The 15,073-nt window shown below is 42.6% G+C and overlaps 1 protein-coding gene across 1 annotated transcript in view; it reads right to left on the bottom strand.

Moving 5' to 3' along the window:
* TSPAN7 (tetraspanin 7) overlaps window positions 1-12,038 on the bottom strand; it is a 134,468-nt gene extending 122,430 nt beyond the window's left edge. The window contains exon 1 of the mRNA XM_088451552.1: window positions 11,850-12,038. Coding sequence (XP_088307678.1) covers window positions 11,850-11,930 — 81 coding nt within the window. The 5' untranslated portion in view covers window positions 11,931-12,038. The remainder of the gene's footprint in view (window positions 1-11,849) is intronic.
* Window positions 12,039-15,073: the final 3,035 nt, after the last annotated feature.

Here is a 15,073-nt window from a genome sequence, read left to right as displayed (position 1 = left end):
ACTTTCTCCAATTCAATTACATTGTCCCTCACTGCTCATTTTATTTAGCCGACGAAGCACATACATACATATATACTGTATGCATACTGTATGTTATAGAGGCTGCACATCGAGCGGCTTGTTCACTAACAGAGGAGCGTCAGACATATTTGCAGAAGCAGCTTGTTTGCTCATAGAAAGACACCACAGCCTTCTGGTACAGCAGCCATTACTATAGTAGCACATACACACTGAGAGTACGCTACATCTAGTATAGCAGTCACAGAAAGATGCAGGAGACTAACTCGCTGGCATCTAATCTAATATCTCTATCTATCTTGTGACAGTATCGCCAGAGATGGCGCTGGTGAACAATTCGCCCACACAAGGAACGAAAAGAGTGTATGACCTCACCTACTGTAGATGTTGCCCAGTGGATTCAGTCCAGGGAGGATCCTGACAAAAGAACTGAATAAAATAGTCCTGAAATGTTGATATACAATATGCTGACTATGTAATTGATTTGAAAAGTTGACCTGAGTGCCTCCCTTTGGAGAAGTTATCATATCCCTTTGTCTTAAGGGTTTATGTGGAGGGCACCAAGTTGCAGTTATTTTCCAAGCATAAATAAACTTTTCTTGTTCAAAGTTAAGATATTAAAATATGTAATATGAAACAATAGCCACAATATATATCTCTACCCACCCGAGATTTGATCTCTCAAATCTATCTTTAGTATTGCTGTTACTCTGACACCTAGCCTACATAGCCTACTGCAGATGGAATATCTTTAGAGCAGCAGGGACAAGACAATTTCCTTAGCTTAGATACATTTATAAATGTAAGTGAAAACCCATGAAAAGGGCTAAAATAAAGCCCACTACCTCCAGACTATTAACAAGAAACGACATCGCTATTAACCTTAGAAGTAGACTTATTACATATATATTGACACATCAAGCATCTATTCTTATTACATATAAAACAGACCTACAATGGGTTGTAAAAAATTGCCATTGTAACAGCCATAGTAAACTTGGGTCGTTTGGTAGAGGCCATCCTAAATAAATTGTTAAAATATATCCATATATAAATTGGCATAACTAGGATCGAACCTAGTGCCCATGGCCTTTCCCATCACCCGAAGGAAAATAAAAAAATCAATTGTGAGTAAAAATAAATGTGATGGATTCTAAAATAAATTTCTTAAGACCCTCTGGGATTCCCCTATTTGCTGCTAAAAATATGTTTAGCGAGTATGACCCTCAAATCATTTGTGATGTGGGTATAAAGAGCCTGAATATCAAGAGATAGAAAAGTGTAATTAGATTGAAAAAAATATCTTTGATGACATTAAGAATGTGCTTCGTATCGCGGATAAGGGATCTTAGAGATATGACATTTTTTTGGTAAAAATAAATCAATAAACTGTGAATGATTACAAGTGAGGGACCAAATACCTGAAATATAAGTCTCCCAGGAAGGGCTATGAGTGACTTATTGATTTGGGAATCTGATAAAATAAATTAGGTGTAACAGCAATATCAATATGCAAGAAAGAATAATCTTTCAAAATGATTTATCCTCGGGGGGCCACTTCTAGATGTCTTTTTAATTGGTTCTGAAATAAATCAGTAGGGTCACTGGATATTTTCTAGTAAAAAGAGATCATCCAATTGTTGAGTATGGGGTCCCGAAGGTCATAATACCTACAGCAGCATCCCGACAGTCAAAGTCCAGACGGATTTTGGTAGGTATTGTAACCCCAATCCTAACCGTTACCCACCCCTTGTCAGGACTCTAGGAAAATTGGCCTCCTGTGACGAATCAGACTCTGCGGGCTGGGACCGTGGAAGTAGAAACTGAGGAGGTTTTAGATAGCTTTTCCTCATAGGAGAACTAAGGTAATACCCAAACTTGATGGTGAAGGATACGAGGCTTTATCGAAAAAACAAAGAACTGATTGGAACGATGAGTTCTTTGAACTAATAGTCTTCAGAACTAATAGTCCAGGATGAAGAATGACTTAGCATGTAAGTCCTGGGAATCTGAACCTGGAAAGCAACTAGTACTGATGCATGAACTCCGCGACAAGCAGGATAACACTAGTCAGATGACACTCAATAATATCCTAATATCCTTTTCCTTATTGTCAATCATTATCATTTTGTAGCCATGTGATACATTAGTTGCTATATTATACTAATTGGCAACACATATAATTTTGGTGCAGAGCTCAATCATATTTTATATCTATACATGTCGATATTTTTATTCCTATTTGTCTATTAGTATGGATATATTTACATTTACATCATACGTTTTATGCAATTATATACACTTCATGTCTTACATGTGACATTAGCGCCATCCCACCTTCATTTATTCTTGACACTGAATAATGAAGGAATCCTGGGTCATAATCACCGGGGTATAACCCAGGTAGATGAGGCTGGGTTCCTTGGTCAAAAGGTACTGATGTGTATCCAGATAGACAGTGTGGTATTGCTGGCTTGAAGAGAGTGTAGAACTTGAGAACACAAAATTGTGTCGAACTCTTGGTGTGGAACACTGATATGCATCCTGGGGATATAGGTTGAACACACAGGTGTGCGTTTTAGGTGCTGCGGGTTTTGTACCCAAAGTCGCATCTTTGGACAAAAGGACAAGACACGGGGATGCATAGGAAATCCAAAACTTGAAGGAAACAGGAGACAAATATTAAGACTTGAAGAGACGTTGTACAGGCACTGAATGAACATCCATGAAGCGTTTATATAAGCAGTGCCTGTCGCTGATTGGCAACTGAATCCCAGCAGACCTTAGAAGCTGATTTGATTGGAAGTTTCAGAATCACATGACTGAAGCAAAATGGCCGCGCCCATGGACCGGAGTCCTCGCTGATAGTAATGGAGGATGATGCATACTGTGTGAGAAGTATCAGTCAGCACAGAAGGGAAGACCTGAAATTAAGGGACCCACGTTCAACGCCTGTGAACCAAAGACCAGAAGTATGTAACGCCGCTGAGCGGATTTTGCATCGGGACCTGGTGGTCACATTACTGACACCCCTCCCACAGCCTAACCCTAACTGTCCCATCCCACGGCCTAACCCTAACCATTTAAATATTAGATTCCCTAGTTGGCTTTTGGACACACAGTTATTTAAAATCAGTTTCTTTTTTTTTATAGAAATATATTTTTTGCACTTATCTTGTGACCATTTGGAGAAAAAGATGATTTTAAGTCATTTCGGAACATAGCTCTACTTTGATTAATATAAAAAAGAAATACATTTTCTTTGACATTACCAAAAATGTAAATTAAGATCAATGCACATTCTAGAAGTCTGCAGCAGGCGGGCATATTTATAAAGGGATACTCATTTATCTATATAGACTATATTTTCTTTGTTGTGGTCATGTTTATTTCTACTATGGGATATATATTTGTTATTAAATATTAAAAATATACTTAGCGTGTCTTGATATCAATCTGTACATCTGCCCTATCACTTTGGTTTAATAATAAATTAGCGCAGTTCTACATATAATTTCATTATTAAGCTCTATTTAATGCATGCATTGAACGTATTGAGGTCAATCTAGTGGCCCCCAATGACCAGGAATAAAAAGGCTACAAAATGCATTTGACATACGGTTTCACTAGCATTTGTACTTGTGTTATTCCAATGCCAGTGAGTACAACGCCTAAGGCAGGCAGCACACAGGCTTGAGGGCAGTGGAAGAAATCTGATAGCAAGTTGTTCTGTGGCTAATGAGACAAGGTCAATCTCTTGTTTAATAAGCTTAATCCCCTCTGCATCACGTGCAAAAAGGTGGAACAGACACTTCTTTGCATTTTAAATGGTAAGTGATGTATGAAATTCACTAATGCACATTTTCCTCCATACTTTGGACTTCTAAGTAGCTTTTACATAGAAAGTTAGTAACAATGGTAAAATAAATGTGTCATTTTATAAAAAGTAACAATATTTTTCTTGCATTACTATGGAAAGGTGATTCTAGCAATCAAGTACCAGCATGTTAGCAAGCAGACATTGGCAGAATATTATAGATTATCCTTATATTTACTAGATATTGAAATGCCTACAGTACATTGACTGAAGCTCTATAATCAAAAGGTTGTTTTGATTTGTATTATTTGTGTTTGGTTCATTTGCACCAACTAATCGTTGCATGGTTGCTTTGGTCTGTTTTTATTAAAGTTTGGTTTCATTATCATTACTTTACTGAGGTTTTCTTGCCTTCAAAGTTAACTTTATAAATGTTCAGCTATATCCGCATAGCTTGTACATTTCTCTCAATGTTATTTTGGTCACAGGTTGTTGTCTGTCATTTTGAAAGGAAAACTGTAATGGTACTTACGGAATCGGTATGAATCACCGCCGGACCTAAGCCCGGTGGATGAAATACCGATGCCAGAAGGCTGGCAGCGGAAGATCCCGGACAGGGGAGGTAAGTAGGCTATCCCTACCCCTTGCCTATCCCTAACCCTCCTTTAGGGGTGCCTAACCCTAACCTCCCCCCTAGTGCCTAACCTCCCCCCAGGGGTGCCTAAACCTAACCCCCTCTCCGCACCCTAAATTTAACCTCCCCCAGGGAGTCCTAATCCTACCCCCCCCCCCCCCCCCCGCGCGGCTAAGCGCTCACGACTTACCTACAACCGGTATGCCGGGCGTCAGGATTTCAGAGTGGGACTGATGATAGGCGTCGGTATTTAGACGCCTATCATTAGTCCCATGCCGGGATTTCACAGTCAGGAAGCCGGCGGTCAGCATTTCGACCACCGGCCTCCTAACTACATCCCGGTACGTACACATGGTACAATTAGTCAGCGATAATGCTATCGCTGACTGATCTCCCTGCACCTTTCCAGTATGCTGGATGATCGAAATCGACCATCCAGCACACCACCAACAATGAACCAGCGACCCCCGATCAATAATCGCTATGTAATCTGGATTGTTGGCTGAGACCAGATGATTGGCTGAGATCAGATCTCAAAGTTAATATTGGGTGACGCCATTTTATGTTGCCCCTGATGATGCCATCTTGCGTCGTCAGCATGAAACCATTGTGTGCGATGCTAATATGCTATTATTAGCATCGTGCAACTGCATTGCTACCACATATTGTTAAAAGTCCTACCATACCCCATACACACATGAAATCATACATATAATATACAAGACGCACAGCGCACAGTTGCGCTGTTTATTAAAACACTCTGCACATAGAACGCACCACGTATATTAGCGACTACACGCAAAGGCAGAGGTTTCTTAGTTGATACCGGGAAATCTGGATCCAGAGCGCATGCGTATGTATCGACTGTACCTTGTATTTTATATAACCTTTGCGCTAATTGTATTATAGATCAAGGCGTGTAACTATATGCTTTTTATGTGAATAATAACTTTTGTGCTTTGGAACCACACTCAAAGTCTGGAAAGCGATTATTTCATATGCGTACGCAATGCTAAACAGCGACTTTAGGGTATAGAGGTTAATAGGAATTCATAGGATGATATCGACCAGGTTGGCCTGCATGCACGGCTGATGGTCGATATCGTTATCGTCCATACGTGCCCGCACATCGCTGGTCGTTTGAGGTTTGGAAGGCACAAAAAAAATTAACGATCTGAACGATCTCGTTATCATTCATATCGTGCATTTTTATCGTACCGTGTGTATGCACCATAACTCTTAGCTTGTATGCTTTTATAGTTATTAGGCAGCCCAGCATTAAACCTCATACATTGACTGTAATTAAAAAGACATGAAATGTGGTACACGAAAGATATGAAACTTCGTTATTCACATCTGAATGTAAGCGGTCTGTGTGTCATTTTTCTGCCCCTGGCTACTTTATTTCTTTTTACATACACCATACAGAAAGAATGTGAATGCACAAAACACTATACTGATTAATATGAAAGACATACAGTACAACAGGTTCAAATGTCATACATCAGACATACAACAGGATCTTTCTTACACTGAGTCACATATAGGAGAAATTGGATACATACAGTAAGAGATACGCTACTTAAATAACATGTGCTCACACAATTCAATTATGCTGTATGAATTGTACTTTGTTATACAGTTTTCTTGTTGTAATACAAAAAACATTACGTATCTGCCTCACTATATTAAAAGCAACAATGTATCGTTCAATCACACGATATGTGAAATATCACCACATATAATAATATAAAACAGTAGGATAGTGATGTGTGTGTGGTCTGATATGTAGACAGTCATAAAGTCAACCTTCATGAAATGTCGACATGCTATGTCGACATATTGTCCCTGGTTGCCCAGAGGTGGCTTACAACGGCTGCAGTGAGTCCAGTTCGGCTTCCGGCGGTCATGTGACTATGACTTGCTGGCAGATCTCCAATCCTCATGCGCTCCGTTGAGAATTCCTCCCTGTACGGCTAACTGCTAACCATCCCATCCATCTAGTGCCTGACCATAACTTCAATTCCCCCCCCCCCCCCCGCAGTCTAGCCCTAACCTCCCCCCACTTGTCGAAACATTGCCTGTTGCATCTTAACAATGTCGACATTGTCATTGTCGACCTTTTTACTACATCCCTAGTTATACTACACAAAATAGTAAATAAAAAAGGATACATGTTTAATATATTAGAGATAACAACATACCTATGTACACCTCAGCATACGCATGAATATGGTGCACCCCTGGTGTACAAGACAATTCTCTTCCATGCTTAGGCCCAGGTACCCAGAAACGCACATTTCACGGCTGTAGAGACAATGCTGTGATTTGTCTGTGGCAGAATCACTCAGGCACACAAGATGCATATGTTTGCTACAGCACATCAGTAGTTCATTCAAACTGACTAGATGCAGCTACATACGGACCTGCGTGTGAATCAGAGGCAGGTTCTAGATGTGCTATATATACACTAACGGCATAGCATGCATGCACTTCATAAGCGATCTCCAGCAACAAGGTGAAGGCATAAACTACCATTTCTAAATATCACACTAGTTATTTAATAAGAGTAATTTAGACATGAGTTAGGTGTTCCACACTTACTAAGGACGCCTAGATTGAACTCCTTCAAATCCTTGTGATAATCTTTTAGGTGTCCTGACAGTTACTCACTCAGATAATCTTTTGAATAACAAATTGTATCACTTAGTAAAGCCTTACATATGGGATACACATCCTTAGCCTAAGCTGCATTGTTCATCCTCTTGACATACATATGAGGAAAGACCTTTTTTTTAGGTCAATTAAGAAAGTCAATATATAGTAACTAGCCCCTGTATTGCCAATTAGTACAGGATTCCTCACAATGTAGTTCATTTCATATCCACCTAGTTGATTTGAAATCATTGTTACTACTTTTTCTGATGATGCACAATGCAGTACAACGTCTAACTGTACTTTTGTAATGTTGTTTTTCCCTTTTGGGAAAACACCATTGAAAGAGGATTGAGGATTTTTTTTTTCGATGTGCTCATTCTAGCCCTCTGCACCTGTCACAACCCGCGTAGTTCTTTCCTGCCTGGGGTGTCGCTCTCCGCTCTGGTCCTTCTAGCACACTTGGCTGATGCAACAATCTGCTGAGATACACCCAAGAGTGTGCTAGAAGCACCAGAGCAGAGACCGACAGCCCAGGCAGGAAAGAGGAACTGCATGGGTTGTGACAGGTGCAGGGGGCTAGAATGAACACTAATCATCTATAAAAAAAAAAAAAGCTTTCAACTGTAGGCTGATCCTAAAATGTTATTTTTCTATTTAACCACAATAGCTACATTGTCTGTATATATTGTGTTTTAGTGGTTAATTATGTTTTGTTAATTAAAACAAGTCAAGCAGTAGCTTTTATTAAAACATCAATTTGTTTTCAAAGGAGAAAATTGCATTTCACTAGTTATTGCTAAAGGCTAAAAATTATCCAAAGGCTCATAAAAAATTCTGCAGTCAGTTGTTTGAAGGTAAGAAACTGCTCAAATTTCAAGGATACTAGTAAAATAGATTATTTTTGGTGTAGTTTTACAAAATGTAAAAGGGATAATACATAGAGAATATTATTGCTCTGAAAACTATTTCAAACAAAAATAAAACATATATTGTGGGTCTATTTACTAAGCAGTGTTAGGAGACAGAGTGAAAAGTGATAAGAAAGTGATAAGGTGTCAGCCAATCAGCTCCCAACTGTCATTTTTCAAACACAGCCTGTGAGATGACAGTTGGGAGCTGATTGGCTGGCACCTTATCACTTTTCACTCTGTCTCCTAACACTGCTTAGTAATTAGACCCCTAAATAAGCAAAGGGTTGTGACTTCAGCAGCAAATCCATAATAAACACTTTCTCTTAAGTATATAACGTTCCCAAGTAATTAATTTATATCCTACCATGGCACTCGGGTTAAAAGACAGTAGGTTATCAATTACATATTCGTGTTACCTGATTTCATATGCAAATAGTTTGAAATAAATCAGTAGCAAACAAAAACTGTGATGCCAATCAAACATGGGGGACAACACCTCCCCTACATGTATGTAATTATAATATTACCAATTGGTGAGCATGTGTACCTTTGTACATATGATCAATGGCAGGAAAGCAGTTTAACATTGCCTTACAGTCATTATATAATTACCTCAATCATTAGTTATGAATCTTTCACCATTGAAAATCAAAACTGGTCATAAATACTGCAGAATGTGCACCCAATTATTAGAGACCTGTTTCTAAGCATAACACAAAGATCTCACATTTTACAGTTGCTCCAGAGAAAACCAAATACTTGTTTCCATATATGACATGAGTACTGGGGTCCCTTCAACTGCACCAAATACCATTGACGAAATCAGTTTGTAAAGGGGCCCCCCATACTCCCCCCCCCCAATACTACATTAGCCTACTTTGAAATGTAATGACATCAGCCTGCTGCTGAAGGAAGATAGGGAGAACACACTCCTCCTCTGTGGAAGCCCAATTTCATTGGGTGACCAGCACCTTCAGGACAGAGGACGCATGTTGAAAAGAAGACACTCACCACTCAAGTACATGTTTTAAATCACTTTCCAGGAAAGACTATATGCTTGTACCCTTTTTCCCCCAATAAGCTTTTTGAAAAGGTGCTAATAACAATACCTGCCATTCTATTTCCAACCATTGCTTAAATATAGTCTGTAACAGTATGGAACATATGCCTTTATGAGCAGACGTCCATAAGCAGTTGGCTGGGTATATACAGGCCTTTGTCAACAGGGTGTCACAACCCCAAAGTGACTGAGTGTGAACTGAGTAATGTTAATAGCTTTTCTCAGCACTGTTTACATTACCAATGTCAGGTATATGACATGGTAATGCAGGCCATACGTGACAGAGGCGTGCATTTGTCCAGCCCACAGAATTTGCAACACTTCTTTTGCCCTCCCCATAAATACATTAATAAATAATAAGGTGGATTCAACCCTATCACAGTAAGACTGAGTACATAAAGAGTCAAATATTTAAAGAATATGGGGTCTATTTACTAAGCCTTGGATGTGGATAAAGTGAACGAAGATAAAGTCCCAACCAATCAGCTCCTAACTGTCATTTTTCAAACACAGCCTGTGACATAGCAGTTAGGCGCTGATTGGTTGGGAGTTTACCTCCACTCTCTTTATCCCCATCCAAGGCTTAGTAAATAGACCACTATATTCTGTATAAAAAGGTCCATTCAGACATATTAGATGCACATATATCTTTTGAAGGCACTAAACAAAGTTCTCTGTGATAAATAGAAAATGTGACCTCTCCTGCATAACTTTGGAGGAGTCTAAATGGTCTTTCATTTACTATGGTATCATAATTAGCAAGATAGATAGATAGATAGATAGATAGATACCTCAGAGTTGCCATTATTTTAAAGTAATTTCCAGTGGAAATGTACATGTCTAAACCCAACACGTGATGATATCGCTGTAGATTTGGCAAATTAGAATTTCCTGTTTGTCATGTTTACAGATTTTGATTATAATGCACTTTTTGGAATTTTAAGTACACCTCTACAAGAAGTCTTCACATCAGAAGGCCTAGAGAATGACAACGACATTTAACATGCAGAAAAAGCTGAATTTTATTGGTCAATACTGAAAAACACAAACACAGACATTTCCAATGACATCTTTAAAACCTGGGACTTCCCTTGAAAAAAAAAAAAAAAGGACTGTAGAAAACTAGGGCAGTCTCCAAGTGTGGAGACCATCCTAATTCTGTTCTGCTGTTTGACACTTATTACTAATACATAGGTTCACAAACTCCAGAGATTTTGTAGTGAATGCAGGGCTGGAAAAATACAATGTGTCAAGATGCAATTACAATTGTCACATCACATCACTCTTTACCTAAATGTTCCATACCTGGGCTAAGCAACCATTTACAAGGAATCGATTTAACATGTTTTGCAAACAACATTGAACAATTGATGCAACACACCTTATACATACAGTTGTAATCATAATGTATTTTACATACCACAATTTACTATAGTCATAATAATCAACCATTCAAAATCTGAAATAGATACTGAAGGATATAATCAGCATTATTTTAAGAAGACTGCCATGCATTAAGCATTAAGACCAACTATGAGATAGATTAAAGAGACAGAGAGATACTGACTGCATAGACAGGATTGTCTGAAGGTTTGTGCAGGAATTTCTTACAGTTTTGCTTTTCATTTCAAGAGATTTACAGATTATTAACTATAGTCTAATAGATGTAATTCACTAACCCAAACAGTTGGAAAATGAATGAGAATTACTGCAAAAATCCAAACTATATAATTTTAGAAGTAAATGAAAATGTGTATGTGACCCAGCATGTTCTCTATATTATGTTGTACTTTGAAGTTACTTGTTTTGCATCCCTTGAATATTACAGATCATTTAGTGCAATCTACAGTAACTGGACAAAAGCCAGCCTGTGTTATCAGTACCCAGGAAATAAATTACATATACAGCAACAAATACTGTTTTTAAACCCCCAATACGAGTTCAACACACAAAAATGTGTGTGCATTATTTATCTCAACTACAATGATGATATCTTCGTGGGTTTAGATTTACTTATATTTAAACAAAGAAAATAAACATTATTTCCTAATAGATTTGTATTTTAAGTGCACTGTATTGGATACGTCATATAACAGGAATATACAGCAAGCGGCAATGGGAATACAGATGCCCTATGGTACATACACTACATTACCAGCACTGATACAAGCCCAACCTTTGCAGTAGCTGATTACCTTTGTCATCATTACATTCGCCTTTAGTACACCCAGGGTCCTTGGCAACACTGGTTACAGACATATCTCTATAGTATCAACAAGGTAGCCGAGCTCATTAATTACACCATGTACAGCAACAGCCGTGCAGTACAATGCATTATGTATTTACGAGGCTGAAGGGGTTAATACGTCCAGTGAATATTATATTATATATATTATATTATATACACAGACACCACTAATCTCATGGCAGGAAGACGTGACTGGCAGGAAAATTAGTCACCATACACCTTTACTATTGACAAGCAGTGATTCCCCCAAACGCCTCTTACCCCAGTGTGTGTGTGGATGCCCGGTGTCTGAGTCAGTCTCATGCCCCCAGACTGGCACAACAAGGCTCTTATTTTGCGCAGTAACCATGATTAGAGCAATGCAGGAGGAGTGGATAGGAGACAGAGGGGAGGGCATGTAAAGCCCAGAAAATATAGCTTATTAATTGTGATTGTTTCCATCTAACAAAGAATATAGGGTGCCCTGAGTGTCAGTGGCAGAAGGCAAGGCTGGTGTTACTCACCCAGAAGACGAAAGAGTAGATTATCAGGAGGGTTTTCAGACACGTTATAACTGGCTTGGTCTCCATTCTCCTTGATGCCATGCTACTGAAATCCAGCAGCCGGGTGTTACAGTTGCTGCTCTCAGCCCCTCCTGCCTGCAGTTTATCCCCAATCCACAAGAGGAGGAAAGAGGCAATGAAAGCAGCCTTCCAAGCAGGAGCTGTCCCTCACCACACAAGTCCCTGCCTCATATGCAGATAAGAGGTTTCACACTGTAGCAACCAATCACTCCTCCCTTGGATGAGATGCCTGGCCCTGGTCATTTTGCTCTCCTCTCCAGCTGGGCAGCAGCAACTGCCTGGTATTTCGGTGTCCGGCCTCTTTTGCAGCAAACTGTGAATCTGAGTTGAGTTTGGATTACAGAACAATACATCAAGTTACTTTTATTGCTTTAAGTGAATCACAAAATGCATTTTAATTGTAATATTGAATGTGTTAAATACTTAGCACCTAATTGATTGCACATGATTTCTGCCTTAGGCATTCACCTATTTAATAATGATCGCATTTGCAATACCACCTGGGTGCTATATTGGCGCACATGATCACATTGCAGTATGCAATCATAGCACCGGGATGTATGAAAAAGCACGTGCAGGGACAGGGGCCCTGAAAGGAGTCCGTCCCTGTGATGTGCTGGGAGTGAAGTGACGGGGAACCTGCGCATGTGTAAGAGGGACAGGGGGTGGGCTGGTGTGTGCGCCTGCTGCCGTGCAGGTGTGGCAGAGCACTTACCTCTCGCACCCCGTGGCTCTCACCTTCAGGCCGCCTTGGTTACTCCGACCGACAGTCTGGGTCTCTCCGGTTTGGCACAGCCAGGGACAGTCTAAACTGTAAGATAGTTCGGACACGCTGAGCCTATGGGCTGGACCTTGGTGCCACAGGACTGACTGACAGACAGGTGTTACGGGGACTAGAAGATGGTCATCATTGGCACTTTTGGCCTCAGACTGATTTACACCCGCGTGCCAGGCACATGGATGCAACCCGAACGAAAATGCCCGAAAAGGGGAAAAGGAAGAGGGGATGACACACGACAATGATACGACACGCGAACACAGAATGCGCTCACCGGGTATACCCCTTGTCCCTTTGCTGGGCGAGTAGTCCTGGTCGCTGTTCCTGTAAGAGAGCAAAGACGCCTTGCGCTGCGCAAGGGCAATACCTGCGGCCTAGCGCCGCACGGTGATGGTACAGTGGGTACACAATACCCTAACTCAGATGCAGTGGTCTCGGCCTAGCGCCGCACGGTGGGGGTACAGTGGGTACACAATAACCTAACACAGATGCAGTGGTCTCGGCCTAGCGCCGCACGGTGGTGGTATAGTGGGTGCACAATAACCTACTACAGATACAATGGTCTCGGCCTAGCGCCGCACGGTGGTGGTACAGTGGGTGCACAATAACCTAATACAGATACAATGGTCTCGGCCTAGCGCCGCACGGTGGTGGTACAGTGGGTACACAATAAACTAATACAGATACAATGGTCTCGGCCTAGCGCCGCACGGTGGTGGTACAGTGGGTACACAATAACCTAATACAGATACAATGGTCTCGGCCTAGCGCCGCACGGTGGTGGTACAGTGGGTGCCCAATAACCTAATACAGATACAATGGTCTCGGCCTAGCGCCGCACGGTGGTGGTACAGTGGGTGCCCAATAACCTAATACAGATACAATGGTCTCGGCCTAGCGCCGCACGGTGGTGGTACAGTGGGTACACAATAACCTAATACAGATACAATGGTCTCGGCCTAGCGCCGCACGGTGGTGGTACAGTGGGTGCACAATAACCTAATACAGATACAATGGTCTCAGCCTAGCGCCGCACGGTGGTGGTACAGTGGGTGCCCAATAACCTAATACAGATACAATGGTCTCGGCCTAGTGCCGCACGGTGGTGGTACAGTGGGTACACAATCACCTAATACAGATACAGATGAGCAAGAAAAAGGGGCCTCACTGAGGGCTTACCTGAACCGCTGAATCGCGTCCTAGATCCTCTCCGGCGGCGATCCTGCAACGCTGGTAACTCCCGCACAACTCTCTTCCCAGGCCGCACGCCGGGGTTTAAATATCCTGCCGCGAGTCATCCTCGGGTTGATGATGCGGCGGGTCCTCATTGGCCCTCCACGTCGCTTGGTGATGGCGCGCCACACCACGTGGGCGCGCCCGGCGACGTGAGGTCCGGTCCTGGTCGGCGTCCTTGTGGGAGGCGGGGCGCTCTGCCCTGGGCCTCCCACACTCTCCCCCTCTTTTCCTTTTGTGGTCCCCACAAAGACAGAGTCGCATGACCACTCGAAGTTGGGGTCCGCGAACCGTGGTGGCGGCACTCCCAGGGTTGATCTTGTGGACCTCCGGGCAGGAGCATCGGGGGCCGTGTCACCTGGGGGTGTGTTGTCCGGGGGTCAGGGCTGGGGCGGGCCTACCTGTGCTTCTAGTAGGGGGGTTTCGGCCTCTGCTGGCCCCTCTGCGGCGGCTGAGGTGTCAGGGGCACTGGGAGGGAGTGGGGGAACCCACCATGTGAATGGGGTAACCCTCGGGGCCCCCAGTACGGCTGGCGGGCTGGGTGTTTCCCGGCATGGTCCGCCCGGCTGAGTGTTGCGACCAGACTCCTGCGGCCCCTGGATGTGCGGGTCCTCAGCCTCCCATCGTCGCAACAGGTTTCGGTGCAGGATGCGGGTGTGACCGCTGCCGTCCTCGGCCCGTACCTCGTAAACCGCGTTATCGGGGGAGACTTGTCGCTGCACAATGTAGGGCAGCACTTCCCACCTCGGACTTAGCTTGCTCCTAGGGCATTTGTCGCGGACCAGGACTCGCTGCCCAACCGGGAAGGGGTCCTCCATGGCCCCTCGCGGTTGGGGGTGCCTGGTGGACACGATGTTTAGTTCTGCCATCTCTCCTGCAATCCTCAGCTGTCGTCTTTGTTCTTCAATCCACCCGCCATAGGTCCACTCATCTTCTCCCGTGGGTAACGATAGGTCGAGGTCCTGCAGTTCCCTTCCAGGTCGACCGAACAGCAGGAGGTAGTGTGAAGTGCCCGTGGTCCGGTGTACTCTGTTGTTGTACACCCACACCATCTCCTGAATGAATTCCGGCCAGCGGCGTTGTTTCTCAACAACATCTGCAGCAGAGTCCGATTGAATCGTTCACAGGCCCCGTTCCCCTGGGGATGGTAGGG

The sequence above is a fragment of the Taudactylus pleione genome, unplaced genomic scaffold (assembly GCF_031769625.1).
Source record: "Taudactylus pleione unplaced genomic scaffold, aTauple2 ptg000026l, whole genome shotgun sequence".
Lineage (NCBI taxonomy): Eukaryota > Metazoa > Chordata > Amphibia > Anura > Myobatrachidae > Taudactylus > Taudactylus pleione.
This window is presented reverse-complemented; position numbering and strand designations above follow the sequence as displayed.